General features: G+C 34.4%; 1 protein-coding gene across 1 annotated transcript in view; it reads left to right on the top strand.

Annotated features, from left to right (window-relative positions):
• RNF17 (ring finger protein 17) overlaps positions 1-14,989 on the top strand; it is a 153,780-nt gene that overhangs the window by 105,743 nt on the left and 33,048 nt on the right. The window contains exons 21-26 of the mRNA XM_045844774.1: positions 2,444-2,564; positions 4,798-5,025; positions 5,756-5,906; positions 6,060-6,178; positions 12,256-12,346; positions 13,354-13,469. Coding sequence (XP_045700730.1) covers positions 2,444-2,564; positions 4,798-5,025; positions 5,756-5,906; positions 6,060-6,178; positions 12,256-12,346; positions 13,354-13,469 — 826 coding nt within the window. The remainder of the gene's footprint in view (positions 1-2,443; positions 2,565-4,797; positions 5,026-5,755; positions 5,907-6,059; positions 6,179-12,255; positions 12,347-13,353; positions 13,470-14,989) is intronic.

The raw sequence follows: 14,989 nt of genomic DNA, 5'->3' as shown, positions 1-14,989 counted from the left end.
TGGAATACTACTTGGCCTTTAAAAAAAGAGAAAAGTTTACTCTTTGTGACAGCATGGATGGACCTGGAGAACTATGCCAAGTGAAATAAGCCAGTCAGAGAAGGACAAACATCATGTGATTTCACTCATATGGGGAATCTAAGGAACACGCTGAATTTACAAGCAAAATAGAGACAGACTCATAGAAAGTAGGCTGGCAGCTCTGGGGTTGGGGCAGGGTTTAGGGGTGGAGTCATGGAGCAAAAATTAAAGAAGACAAGTGTGGTGATTGTGGGGGGGTTTGGGTTGGGTGGAGGTGGAAGAGGATATAATAGGGATAAATGGTAATGGAGAAAATAAAAAATAAACTAAAAAATAGTTCTATCGAAGAGGAATATGATTATAGAAATTGCATTCTTAGTGTATAGAAGTTTTATATCTGCCTTCTCTGATATGAGCAGTAAGTTAAGGATTCTTAGTCCTTGAGTAACTTCCACTGTTTTTGAGCTTACCTTAATGTAGATAATTCTGCTTCTCAGCTATCCTTCAGGTATTTATTTTGTTGATTTTTAGCTTCTCACATGAATGTTCCCTCCAGTGGACAACCCATGAAGAACTGACCCCCTGGGTTTTTTTCTCGACTCCCCCTTTTTCTTTCTCCACTTAATTATTTGTTATACCAACAGCATTCAAACACAAAAACTGTACTATAGTTAGTAACCCTAGACCATTTGATTAAAGGAGTGCCAGAAGGCCCTGCTCAACCTAAATATCTTTCCCCACTAACTTGCACGATGATGAGATTTGAGAGTTCAAGACTACCACAGATGAGAATTAGAGCCTCCTCTTAATATGCATTGTTACCTTATAAAGCAAGGGACATTTACATTTTAATTAGGAGCAGAGCAGGGAGGTCCTGAAGGCACAGAACACAGGGAAAGCTGGCCCTGTTGGAATAAGGAACTCCATGTATGGGAAGTAGAAAATCAGAGAATCAAAGGGAGCATAAGAGAAAGTGAGGAAATCAAACTTTACTGAGGCCCTCAGCTTTTCATTTCTAAATAATATAGCTGGTCCATTGAAAAGTGGTTAGGAATGATTTTTAAGTTCTTGATAAATGTTTTATAGTATGTATTCTTATGACTAGGTAATATAGCATGTTACTGCCAGTAACAGTTTATCTTTTTATTTGGAGTCTGCATTCTGACTGGCAGGTACTAGCTACTAATTTATAGGTTTATGCATAAACTGGTCTTCATGCATAGAAATATGTGTTGCCTAAAAAAATGCCTGTCATTTATTCAGGTACTCATTGAACAGATTCTCTGTGTTGTGTAACATAAATAAATAAATAGTCACATGGTATGTAAACTTAACCTTTAGCTAACTTTTAGTTAAAGAAAAAGATCTAATAAAATCAACTAGTTTGTTTTCTAAAAGAAATTTAGTTGGTTTGTTGCAAAATCCAGTTAAGTGATGAGGAGAAACTCCAGTTTATTAAGGGTTCTAGATTGAGGATTTTGTTGTTTTAAACTTTGTGCCATTCTTTTTGTGGGGGCAGGTTGTAAACATTTATTTCTGGTAGTAACTCCTATGGGCAAGGCCCCTCATTTCAACTTTTTAGAGGAAAGGTAAAAGTTTCTCCTCTCCAAATGAAATTTTAGTAATAAGATAAAAATCACAATTTTAAATCCTTTTAATTTTGTAAAAACTCAAGAAAAATAAGGTTTTAACCAATTCACTTGCAGTAAATCAAACACATTCTTAGTATACTCTAAAAAACTGCAAAATGTAATACAGCTTACAAGAGTGGTTACAGTTTTATGTTTGTAATATTGATCTTATTTTTTTAATTGTTTTATTGTCCAAGTACAGTTGTCTGCATTAACCCTCCCTGTGCTCCTCCGACCCCAGCCTTCTCCACCTCCCTCCCCTGATTCCTTGGTTTTGTCCATGAGTTCTCTATACTTGTTCCTGAAAACCCTTCCTCTCCATTATTTCCTCCCACCTCATCTCTGGTTACTGTCAGATTGTTCTTTTAAAACCATAAATGTTCACAAATAATCACTGACCTAAACTGACTTTTATTCTTTTTTTTTTTGTCCTCTGTAACTTAGTTGAATACAATAAGGCAGTGTAAACACAAAACAATTTTTCAATGAATATACATTAATTTATATTTTTCTGAATCTAAAAGCTTTAAACTGCTTTTGGTTCATTATAGAACAACACAAAATAACCTAAAATGAACATTTTATTAATTTGTGTATGCTGTTGGTAACATTGGCATTTCTTGTGTCTGCAAAATACTATTCTTAGCCATTGAGAGAATTTAACATTATTTGCAAGAAACCTTATATACACTAAATGAAAAAAATTGTTTCCAGTCTCTTTAATTGCTTCAATTTAGTGTATTTGGAACATATTTCTTTCTTTCTCCAAACTAGTCTTAATGGTTTTACAGAAATTCTGGAAGATAATGTGCTCTTAGTTGAGCTTTTCGACTCTCTTGGTGCTCCTGGAATGACTCCTACTAGTATTAATGACCTGCTGGTCAAAGAGGGCCTAGCATCTCATGAAGTAGGGTAAGTAGACCTGTGAATGTTTATTTTTAGTTCATATGTAATACTTTATTCACAGGAAGGGAAATTGACACAGCATTCCCCTTTGGATATCTACTTGGGTCATAGGTGGGCGTTTTTTTCTGTTGATGGGTCAGGAACAATAATTGAAGTCATTAGTCTAATGGGGACTACAGTGGCTTTACACTCTATCCCTAAGGAATCCTGAAATGATGAGAAAGGTTCCTGAAGATTGAGGATGCATGTTAGAAAAAATACTGACATTTTATTTCTAGATAGAATATCTGCTTAGGCATTCTCTTATACCTGTGTGAGAAGATAATTAGAGAAATGGCAGGGTACAGAATAAGTGTACTGGTAGAGTACCCTATATTCCCATTTGGAGAAATGTACATTTTTCCTGGGTTCAAGTGGATAACTTAAAAGAGAACCAGGCTTGAGCCATTGCAGTAATACCCAGTACCGGCCAGAGGTTGAGACCACCCAAAAGCAAAAAGGAAGGGTAGTGGTGAGGAAAGGTTGGGAGGGTTTGAACTCAAGACAAAGCAATTCTTCCATGATAGGGACTTGTGCAGTGGGGTAGTCCTTGAGGGATCTTCTGAAGAACTGCCACATATAGCCCTCAAGAAAGCAAATATTGTCTGTCAGAGTAAACCAGAGAAGCAGTGACACCAGCAGAGTCTTGCAATCATGTGCTCAGCATCTGGTCTTGTTTCCGTCCCTACCCTAATACTGGAAGAGCTAGTAGCAGAATAGAGAGGGCCTGTCCTGTATCCAGTATAGGTCCTAAGTGAAGGAGAGAAAGAGGTGAGAGGAAACACTAAAATAGATTAGATTGAGTTTTTTTTAAGTCAAAGTTATTGAGATATAACATATGCAATAAAAATTCACCCTTTTTAAGGTACACAGTTACGGACTTTTATAAACATGCATGTACATTGATTTCTGAATTTTTTTTAATTTACTGATATTTTAGAGGGGGAGGAAGGGGAGGGGGGAGAGAGAGAAACATCAATTTGTTGTTACATTTATTTATGCATTTATTGATTGATTTTTTTAAATCCTCACCTGAGGACGTGCCCATTTTAGAGAGGGGAATGGAGGGAGAGAAACATCAGTGTGAGAGAGAAACATCAATCAGTTGCCTCCCATTTGTGCCCTGATTGGTGACTGAACTGCAACCTTTTGGTCCACAGATTGATACTCCAACCAACTGAGCCACACCAGCCAGGGCCATTGGTTGATTCTTGTATGTGCCCTGACCATGAGATCCAACCTGCAATGTCAATGTATTGGGACATTGCTCTAACTAACTGAGCTACCTAGCCAGGGCTATGCATGTACATTTTAAATATCTTCAAATTTCGTATATCGGTTTTATCTCAGTAAAGCTAATATTTTTTTTAATTGTCCATCTGGTCATAAAGTACAGTTAATACACAGTAGAAGATAACATTTATGTGTCAAGCTGTGAACGTGCCCTCAGTTACTCATCAATATTAATATTGTTACATGGACATATAAGTCAAATAATTAAATTGTTTTATTAATCTAGTTGTAGCCAAAAGTTAGAGGCACAGTTCTTTCTTGGCCATAGAACCTTGTATTTCTTTGAGTTAAGCTGTCAGCTAGTTCTCAGAGTTCATGTCAAGAGGACAGAAAACAGTCTAAATTTAGCAGCAAAAATTATTCACTTTGGGTAGTTAAATCTCAAATTTATGATGAAAAAAATTAAGTTTTTTCCTTTATAAAAATAGAAAATGGTATCTAATTAGCTGTAGTTAGACTCTGAACTAATCTGATTTAATAAACATTCTAAACTTTTTTATAATAATTTTGCTCCTTAACACCTTTTAATAGCTATTGTTTCCCACTTGTATTCTCATCACCATACACTGATAACTTTTTAGTCATAGAGAAATATTCAAGTTATCAAAAAAACTGAATAATGCTTCTCCTTTGTTTGTATAAAAGCAATGGGAAATGATGAAATCAGCAGCAAAGTTGGTATTTTAAATTGTTTTTAAGATATAAAGGTTGTCTTTTAGGTTTTTCTTCTTGTGCTTACTTTGGTGGTATTTAAGAACTCTTTTTTAAAAAAGACTGAAATTGCTATCATATCAAAACTGGGAAATAGTGAGTCATAGTTAAAACTCATTTATCTCTAGATCTATAAGGAAATGCAAACATATTTTTCAAAGTAATCTTTTCACTAATGGGTTTTGTTATTTTTCAGATACACTATCAAAGATAATTCCAAAAAGTATACTGAAGTGTGGGATCCTTCTCCAGAAGAAATTATTTCAAAGGAAGTAAACAGCTTAAATTCTGTGTCTGCAAAATCTCTACCTAATGAGAATCTTCAGTCACTTTATGATAAGGAACTGCCTGTGCATATCTGTAATGTAATATCTCCTGAGAAGATTTATGTTCAGTGGTTATTAACAGAAAACTTACTTAATAGGTATTAGATATAAAGAAAACATATAATTGGGGTGGGTGGCAGGGGTGGGGAGAAAATGCAGACAACTGTAATTGAACAATAATAAAGTAAAAAAGAAAACATTGCATATGGTTTTATTTTTTAATATTTTGTTTCAAAGAACATCATAAATGTAGAATTTTAAAAGTAGCAACATTATTTCAGCTAAGTAGTCTACTTTTAAGTATACAAATAGTATCTTTACCAGTTATTTTCACTTTATTAGGATTTGTTCATTCCACAGATGCTTATTGAGCATCTGTTATTTGATAGCCAGTGTTTTAGATCTTAGGTTACAGTAGGTAAAAACATGGACAAGTCTTTGCTGTCTTGGAGGTTAAATTCTAGTGGAGGACAAAACAATGAACAAATAAAGTATTTAGTATAGCAGATGCTGATAAGAAGAGAAAAATAAAGCAGGTGGGTAGGAGGACAATTTTAGGATAATCAAGGAAGACCTCACAGAGACAGTAACATTTGAAATGGATCCTGAAGGAGGAGAGGGCATGAGCCATGAGAATATCTGGGGGATAAAGGGAAGAGCTAGTTTAAAGACCCTACAATGGAAGTAGGCTGGGTAGTCAAGGAAGAACAAGGCATTCAGTTGGGCTGGAATAGAGTGAGTAAGGGAGGACAGTAGAAGACATGTGGTCAGAGGATTTTATGTCATAAGAAAAGTTTCAGAAAGTTAAAATATTTTTTCTTTACATAGTTTAGAAGAACAGATGGTAGCTGCTTATGAAAATTCAAAATGGGAACCTATTAAATGGGAAAATGATATGCACTGTGCTGTTAAGATTCCAGATAACAATCTGTGGCGAAGAGGCCAGATCATCAGGATGGTTACAGAAACATTGGTAGAGGTAAATGCAGAGTTAAAAATATAGTCATGAAAGTGAATGTATTTCATATTTTTATCCTGGATTTATTTAATCTAATTTTTATTAAGCTTTTCATTTGAAAAAAAAATTTTGAAGCGTTTTCTTTTCATTGAATTAAAGTTATTGTTTTCTTAGGTCTTGCTATATGATGTGGGTGTTGAACTAGTAGTGAATGTTAACTGTTTACGAGAACTTCAAGAAAACCTAAAGACAATGGGAAGATTATCTTTGGAGTGCTCTCTTGTTGATATAAGGTAGTTTTTATCTGAGTAAATTTTCTCATTATTGAATGTGATTTTAAATATTTTTCTTTTGGGATGGGTTCTTATCAGTTTCTATTTTGCTAATGTTTTCTGAAATTTTCATAAAATCTAGTTAATTTTAAGGTTTTAAGGAGAAAGATAAAAATTTGGAGCACATGAATTTTTGTGGTATTAAGGAAATAGAAGTAGGTAAATATGACAGGTATCTACATAAAATTCAAAATGTTAAATACAAAAAACAACTTGAGGAACAGAGGCATGTAGAAATAAAATGTATTTCACAAGCATAGGATTGTATGGAAAGCTAAAAATGTGTAAATTACCAAAACGACTGTGTTAGAGAGAATTCTAGGAAAGTGGCATGGCATGGTTTTTGAGTCTGCCAGAATCCTACCAAAAACACAGAGAACTGTGATAGCAAAATTTTAAAACTACACAATCAACATCTACAACAAAAGTAGGCAAATACAAGCAGATGTGGCACACAGAAATCAACCTGTATGATGTCAGCAGTTGTGTGAGAGGCATGTGGAGAAAAAGCTGTTTGAGCTGCTGACACAGCTCAAAAGGAATTGGCACAGCGTTTCACTGGAGCATGCAGGCCAGCAACCTGAACTGAGAAGGGAGTGACTTTGTAGTTAGATGCCAGAGACCTGTTTATAATGCGCCAATGCCATGGAACCTCTCAGCTATCTCAGTTCTTACCCAGGACTCCACACTGAGGAGAGGCTGCTGGGAAAAGAGCCTGATTTGAACAAGACATTCAGTGGGGCAAAGAAAAGACAGAATATCAAGTGTGAGGCCCCATTTTCTGTCACTTTGAGAAAACAACATAAGAGAACTATGAAACTAGAAAAGCAGTATGATCTACCCCTTTCTCCTAAAAGCACAGGAAATTTTATTTCGTTTAAAATATGAGCAAAAGCAAAGGTTATGGTTGAATTCCATGCAAATTATTATGAGAAAGAATAAGGAGCCAAATACTATCTCTAGAGGCAGTGTAAATCCACCAGAAAAGCATACTCACAATAAACAGTAATCCAGTATTGCAAAACAAACAAAAAAAATTTGAAAGTTATAGACATTGTGGAGAGCAGTATAAAACAATTAGAAAAACTCACAAATAAGATTTATTACAGAAAAAGGAAGCTTTGAAAAAAGAGATAACACTCAAGAAAGAATTAGAAATAACAGAGAATCTTACAGAAGTGTACACTAAACTAGAAAAACACAAAAGCAAATACACAATAATGTCTTAATAGAAATACAAGATAAGGACATTCTTTAATTTAAAAAAAAATCAAAGGATTCAAAAGAAGACAAAAGATATCTAAAAGAGACCAAAAAAAATAAAAAGACTCAACATACCTGTACCAGGAATTTCAAAGAAGAAAACTAAAATAGAACCAAATACTAAAAACCCAAAAGTGTTTCTAAAATAAAAGATTATTTAAAACTATATAATGAAAGAATACACCATATAGCTTGGAAAATCAGGACATGGAGGGATTATCTAGTAAAACTGTTGGCTTTTGAGAGGAATAAAATCACACCATCATCACCACTGTATACCATAACATAATGCAGTAACATTTTTTTAAATAAAAACAAACAAACAAACAAACAAAAACTGGCAAGCCATGAGTTTATGTCCAGCCAAACTGACCTTCAGGATGAAGACCACAGACAAACTTACATGACCACTCAGGAAGTATTGTTCCTGAGGAATCTGTAAGAGAACAAGCTTTAGATAACAAGACATAAGAGATTTTGAAATAAGGACTGGTGATGAACATTAACATTTATTTTACCTCAGAACTGTGATTAAGGAAATAGTATAGCATGCAAAGTAGATATAGCACAACTTCAAATATGGGGAAGGAAAGGAAAATATATATGAAAACTTGAATAAACTTGCTGTTTGTCTAATTGGTATTCACTAGGAGTAAGTGCTTCAAATAAGATGTTAGGGGAAAGTGAGAAGAGGTTACTAACAATACACTGATTTAATATTGGATTTATGTTAATATTTTATGTAAACAAATCAGTAAAATTGTAAAGAAAATTAAATTCACTTTGTCTACATAGTGGTGGCATAGCCTTTCAGAGAGGAACTTCTCCAAAAGACTTAAAACACATTAAGTAGACTTAATACATTCTTACTGGAATATATTGTAAGGACAAAAAAGTAACTCTCCCCACTGCCTCCATCAGTTGTTTTCATTACTTTCACTACAGTGGGTTGTAGTGTTACAGAAACTACTCTTGTGTGTATTGTGGGGTAAGTCAAAATAGGAATTATGTACTTATTGTAAGAACTGGTGTGGTAGACAGATGACAGAGGTGTAAAAGTACAGCTAATTTACCTTGTACTCCTGATTTTGAATTAGAAGTGTCAATAGAAACTCTTGAGGTGGTATAATTGTAAGAAAAAAATGCATATTTTTCAGCCTTGTAACATGAAGGCCCCAGTCACAATGAGCTTTGCTGGAAGCAGGTTGTGGCCTCCAAATGCCATTTCCCATTAACAGAAATTCCTGCTCTTTGGAAAAATGTCTGGTTCTAGGTCTGGGATAGGAAATGCACAATAGAAAAAGCAAGAAAGCTGTAAAGAATTATGGATACCCTGGCTGGTGTGGCTCAGTGGATTGAGCACCGGACTGCAAACCAAAAGGTTCGATTCCCAGTTAGGGCACATGCCTGGCTTGCAGGCCAGGTCCCCAGTTGGGGGCATATAAGAGGCAACCAATTGATGTTTCTCTCCCTCTCTCCCTCCTTCCCTTCCCCTTTCTCTGAAAATAAATAAATAAAATCTTAAAAATAAAGAATTACGGAGATTATAACAAAGGGATTTAGCCAACCTGAGTAAAATTCCTGACTAAAGATAAGACAATGTGAGTATCAGTAGAATAATTGTATAAAAGTATTTGATGTGTTTAAATCCCTAAGTTTATAAAGTGATTTAAAAAAAACAACTCATTGTTTACCTTTAGAGGATTTTAGGGAACCACCTCTTTATCCTCAAAACTGGTAGATAAGGGGAAAGAGCTTTTTGTCTTGTTTTTCCTTTACAATTATATTTCAGCTTATAAAGTTGTTTTTTTATAAGTATTCTCACCAAGGAAGAATGATAGCATTAAAATGGCACCATTTTTTAACCATAGTAAACAAAGGAGGGAATCTAGGTGAGAGTTACCAGTTCTGCTAATATCACAAAAAGAGAATCAGACATTGTGTACCTCATGTTGGAAGTGCCTGTAAACAATGTTACTGCAAAAAGAAAATGCAAGCCAGAATTTGATCAAGACTCTAGATCTCACTGTGAATTCAGAGGAAATACAAGGAATGTGTTAAACACTATGGCAATGTAATCAGCTAAATACAGACCATAGAAACTGTAGAACAAATGACTGGGTTTCTTCAACAGAAAGTTACAAGAGAAAGAGATGGAAAGGGGCACTCAAGATACACATCAACCATTCATGATGTGTGGTCTTTGTTTACTCTACCAATTAGGACTGGTTTGAAACATCAGGAAAAAATGAGTATCATCTGAATGGTTGATATTAAAGAATTATTAAACCTTTTAGATGTGATAATACTGTAGTTATGTTTCTTAAAGGCTTTGTATTTTGGAAATACAAATTAAAATCTTTTCAAATAAAATGTTATATCTGGGACTTCATTAAAATAATCATGGATGGGAGTATGTGGGAGTCTAAATGAAATAAAATTGATCATGTATTTGTAACTGGTGAAGCTGAGTGATAGATACATCAGATTTATTTTATTCATTCTGCTTTTGAATATGTTTGAAAATTACCATAATAACTTTTTAGAGGCAAATTCACCAGATTTTAAAGAAAATATTCAATACTATTCAGCTATTAAGAAAAACCTGTAAATAAGATATAGCTTAAATAAGATATAGCTTAAAAGTGTATAGAAAAATACTGTTTTGAGTAGATCATTTAAGAGGAAAATGTTGGTTTGGTAAAACTCAATATAGTTCTTCATAGATCTCAGTGCTGACCTGCATTTTATGGTTTTCCCAGGCTAGAAAGGAGTCACAGGAGCACTTAGCATGGGAATATATTACCCTCAGACTTATTTTTGAAAAATAAAGTAACAAATTCTTGATTCTGGGAGACCTTCCTTCAGTGATAAATCCATAGCAATAACATCATAGTGTCTTTGTAACAAGAATTATAGAATCTTAGAGTTGGAATCCAAAGACCATGGAGGCATCATGACAGTAATTTCCTTATACTAGTCCTAATAAATGAACATTGAAGACCTGCTTGAAGACTTCCAGTACTACGGAGACTATTCCTCAAGGGAACTTGCTAGTATCTCCTTACACTACACTGAAGTTTGTCTCCTCATATCTTCCACACATCCTCATTTTACCTCAGAATAAACCTCTTGACTCTGTTAACCATCAGATATGGAAAGGTGGATATTGCATTCCACTAAGACTTCTTTTTTCTTCCAGGCTATTACAGTTTTTTCAAATAATCCTAAAATAACATGATTTCTATGTTTTCCTGCTTGCCTTCTCTAAATGTTTTCTGGTTTAAGTTGGAAGAATTACTTCAGGTGTATTCCGAGCAGATCTCACTAAAACTATAAATGTGATTCTGATCATTACATTTGGTTAGCATTGCAAGTTTGAATTTGTATTTTGTGGAGGTGAGTCAGGTTGAATTTCTGAAGCAGTTTTCACTGAACTTGCATTAAGCTTGTAAATATTACTTAAAAACCCAGTGCTGTGAGCTGTATGTAACTCCATTCAACTTTCAGTTTTACTGAATAATGGTAGTATAGAAAAGCATCCGAGTACATCAATCTCTATTCATTTGTGGACTCTATCAGAATAATCATGCCCTATCTCCTCTAAGGGGAGATATCGCCCGTTGAAACAAAACAGAGTTTACAGCCAAAAACCCAGCACTGAGCTAGAGGGCAGGACAAGCTGTGATGTCCTTACACAGGCTTTCCACTTAGAAGGGGTTCCATAGGAGGGACACCTGCTTTTCTTCACTGGAGCTTATTAGGAAACCATACCTTTTTATACACTTAAATCATTTTTTTCACCAAAATATAGAGGTTTACATTTATTCCTGTCAGATTTCATCTACTTAGTTTTGAAATTCAGATTCCATTATTTAACATCTAAGCTGTCCTTTCTGATACATTAACTGGAAATTTAAAAGCATATCTCTATGTCAGAGGTTGTAGTTTCCAGAGTCTGGGCCAAATCCTGGTAACAAGTACCATGTATCTGGCCTACAGAAAGTTTTTAAAATTTTGAATTACTTAATCAACATTTTCTTAAAAACCAGTAGGTGCCATATAAATATTTGAATTTCTAGCTCTGTTGACAAAAATCGGAATATCTAGCTACTGAAGTAACAGTGTTGCTAAAGCTAATTTGCCTTCCCTCCAGAGGTTCAAGAGTCACTAGCTATTGCTGGGTAGGTCTTAGCTACTATTCATTATGGAGTATGAGATGTAATTTCACATGTGAGAAGGAGCTCCATCTTAATTAAAGCTGGGTAGGAGGATAATTTCCTTGTGCTTGATGTGTTACCCACAGTTATCCACAATGCAAAGAAGCTCTAGTTGGGGATTGTCTTATATTTTCTCCCTCACTTGAAGTAAATCCATTTAGTCAACTGCTATTATTTGGCTGAAAGGCATACATACATGTATGTGTGTACATTTTTCAAATATGGGCACAAATGGGAATATTACAGATCTGTTCACAAAGCTATAAGATCCCTAAAAGACCCCAAAGGCCTTTTCAACATTAAAAATCTTAATGAGCCATTTAAAGTTACAGGTTTAGCCAGCTTCTTTTTATCATACCTACAATGATCTCATCATTTGAATAGAGTGAACAAAAGGCTATGAAATGGGGAATAAAATTGTGGAAATAATAAAAGCCATGTTGAAATTAATTTCTCATTACATATGTAGTTGATTCAAATATATATGTATATGGTTATTGTTTTATATTTATATGCCCTATGCTGTTTGTTATAAAACAAGTTATTATTTTTTAGACCAACTGGTGGGAGTGACAAGTGGACAGCGACAGCTTGTGACTGTCTTTCATTGTATCTAACTGGAGCTGTAGCAACTATAATTTTGCAGGTATGCATTGGTATTTCAATAGAAATGTACTGATTATTTCATTGACGTTTTTATAATATTCCATTTATTTTCTTGTTGACAGAATAACAGCAAAATGATTTTTTTCCAAACTTCTTTTGGTCTTATTTCACGTTAAAACACCTGTTTGATAACAGATGTGATACAAATGATCATATGAATGAATCAAAACATTTCTAAAGTAATATTCTTGAGTTGATAATTTGCATGTTGCAAAAAAGAATATATGTATGCCAGAGCATATTTCTGAAGCCTTTTCATATTCTTTCAAACTGGAAACTTAATAGGGCTTCTAGTGAAGTCATAGTAACTGTCATAAAAAGTGTCTGTGACTATGGATTTGAGAAGAGGATATGTATAGAATATGTCTTTCTGGAACATTTAAGGACATTCTTTGCCTCTTTTACTTTTTTCTAATTTAATATGTTTTATTACATTAATGACTAGAATTTTCCTGTATAAGTAATTTTTTCCATGTTACTTTTTTCTTTCTATGTGTACTTTCTTCACTTTTATAATTTCTACGAAGCAGAATATATGCTTCATAGTTCTTTCCTTTCTGTTGCTTTTTGTAGGGAAAAAAAGGCACATCTGGGAAAATATGTTTTGATCTATGATTTGCAGAGTTTAGGACAATAGAGAACTTGTAACTGATGTGTATTCCTCCCCACCCTCTTTCTGGGGTTAAAAAAAAACAAAACAAAACACACACACACAAAAAAAACCTTGTTTTTCAACCTGTATTCCCCTGACCCTATTTTGATAAGTTTTGACAGTGAGCCCCTTCAGCTGCATTTTCAAGTCAGTGTCTATCCCCATTGACTCTCTTCCAGGCTGTCTTCTCTCTGATATATACATATATCAAAATTACTTGGCTGGGAGGTTTTTGTTTGTTTGTTTCTGGGTTGAAGTAATGTAAAGAAAATGCCCATGAAAAGTGTATTGTATAGATTTTATTTTTGTGTCTCTTACACTGCTTAAACCACCAGGAAAACAACATGGTATGGCCATTACCAGTGAAAATTTTCTGCAAAGATGAAAAAGGAGAGCGTGTTGATGTCTCTAAATATCTGATTAGAAAGGGTTTGGCTTTGAGAGAAAGGAGGTATGAACTTTTTTTCTTTACATCAGTTTGTGATGATGCTTCTTATTTGCCTGTGTAAATCTTCATGTCTGTGTGCTTTCAAATTTGAATTCATCTTGTTCGTTCTTAAAAATGATTTACAAACTAACCCTGAGGAGCCAGCTCAGAAACAGAGTCCTTCAGGATTGCCAGTTCCTTTATTTGAGCCCATCAGCTCTTGCATATTTAAACCCTTCTTTAAAATGATTTGTTTGCTTCTCTACTTTTCCCTTTGCTTTGGCATTTACACTCCAAATCAAAGAGAAGGAGATGAGGGGATGGTATAGTGGGTACCAGATCCACGCCCTTTGGCCTCATTTGCTTAGACAGAAATGTTTAAGTTTTATGTTGACAATTCTGGTAGGTATACACCAAAAATGTGTTTTTGTGAAACAAAAATATGGGTAACAAAAACCCTGTAATTGAATGATACTTACATTTAAAGATCCTTTGGGGAACTGCTTTTAGGGCTTAAGTACTTTTGGTCCACAGGGAGAAGGATCAGGATATTGCAATACCTCTAGCTTCCCTTCTCCTTCTAGATATAGAGGTCTATGTGAATTACTGACACATGTTCCAAGCAGCCACCTTCATGGTATGGTACCATGCATGGTACCATGCATGTACACATCTCTATTTTTTAAATCTTACATTATTATATCTTCCCTTATTTGGACCTGGGCCCCAGTCCTGATGAAATGGAAGGAGAACAAGAAATCAGAAGTGAAATAGGTCATGAGGTAGTTAGCCTGGCCTGGTGGGTGCTGCCCTAATGCTGGGCAGTGGCCTATGGCTACCTCTGTATCATTAGTCCCACGTGTGTCTCTCTTCTGGTTCACTGGCTTTAGACTAAAGCAATTCCTAATAAAAGAAATGTTAAAGAGAACAATACTGGGCAAGTTATTACCTCTGATAGATAGTACCTGCTTCTACAGCACTGAAATCACCAGCTGTCTCAAAGTTGGGGACTGTGAGGGAGCCCTGGGAGATGAGAAATTATGTAGTTATTTATAAATGTATATTTCCTTTTAAAAGAAAATATAGGAAAATAGAAGGAACAAAAATCTGCTATAATTCTGCTAAAATGAGCAATGTTAATATTTTCATCTAGGAATAGTACCATATTTTTAGGGGACTTACAGTATCTTTATGTACATTCATGTAGTATCTTATATGAATGTTGATAACTTGCCACATGTACATGTGGACTAAATCAGAATCAGTCTGAAGATGTTGTATTTCCCAATGCTATCTAATACTCATGAGTATTAGAAAATAATATACAAATGTAAAATATAAAGCATTTAAGTGAAATCATATTCCTTTTTATCAAACTCATTCATAATTTAAAATAATTTTTATTACAACTTAAATTATCCTTCTTTTCATGAAACAACCTAGACTACAGCAAATATTTTAAATTTCAAGTATATTAAAAGTATTCTGTTTAAACTGTTTTCTTCAGAATTTCTTATTGCTCATGTTTAGATGTATTTTTTTTT

The sequence above is a fragment of the Phyllostomus hastatus genome, unplaced genomic scaffold, assembly GCF_019186645.2.
Source record: "Phyllostomus hastatus isolate PE091 unplaced genomic scaffold, TTU_PhHast_1.1 phas_contig_41, whole genome shotgun sequence".
Classification (NCBI taxonomy): Eukaryota; Metazoa; Chordata; class Mammalia; order Chiroptera; family Phyllostomidae; genus Phyllostomus; species Phyllostomus hastatus.
This window is presented reverse-complemented; position numbering and strand designations above follow the sequence as displayed.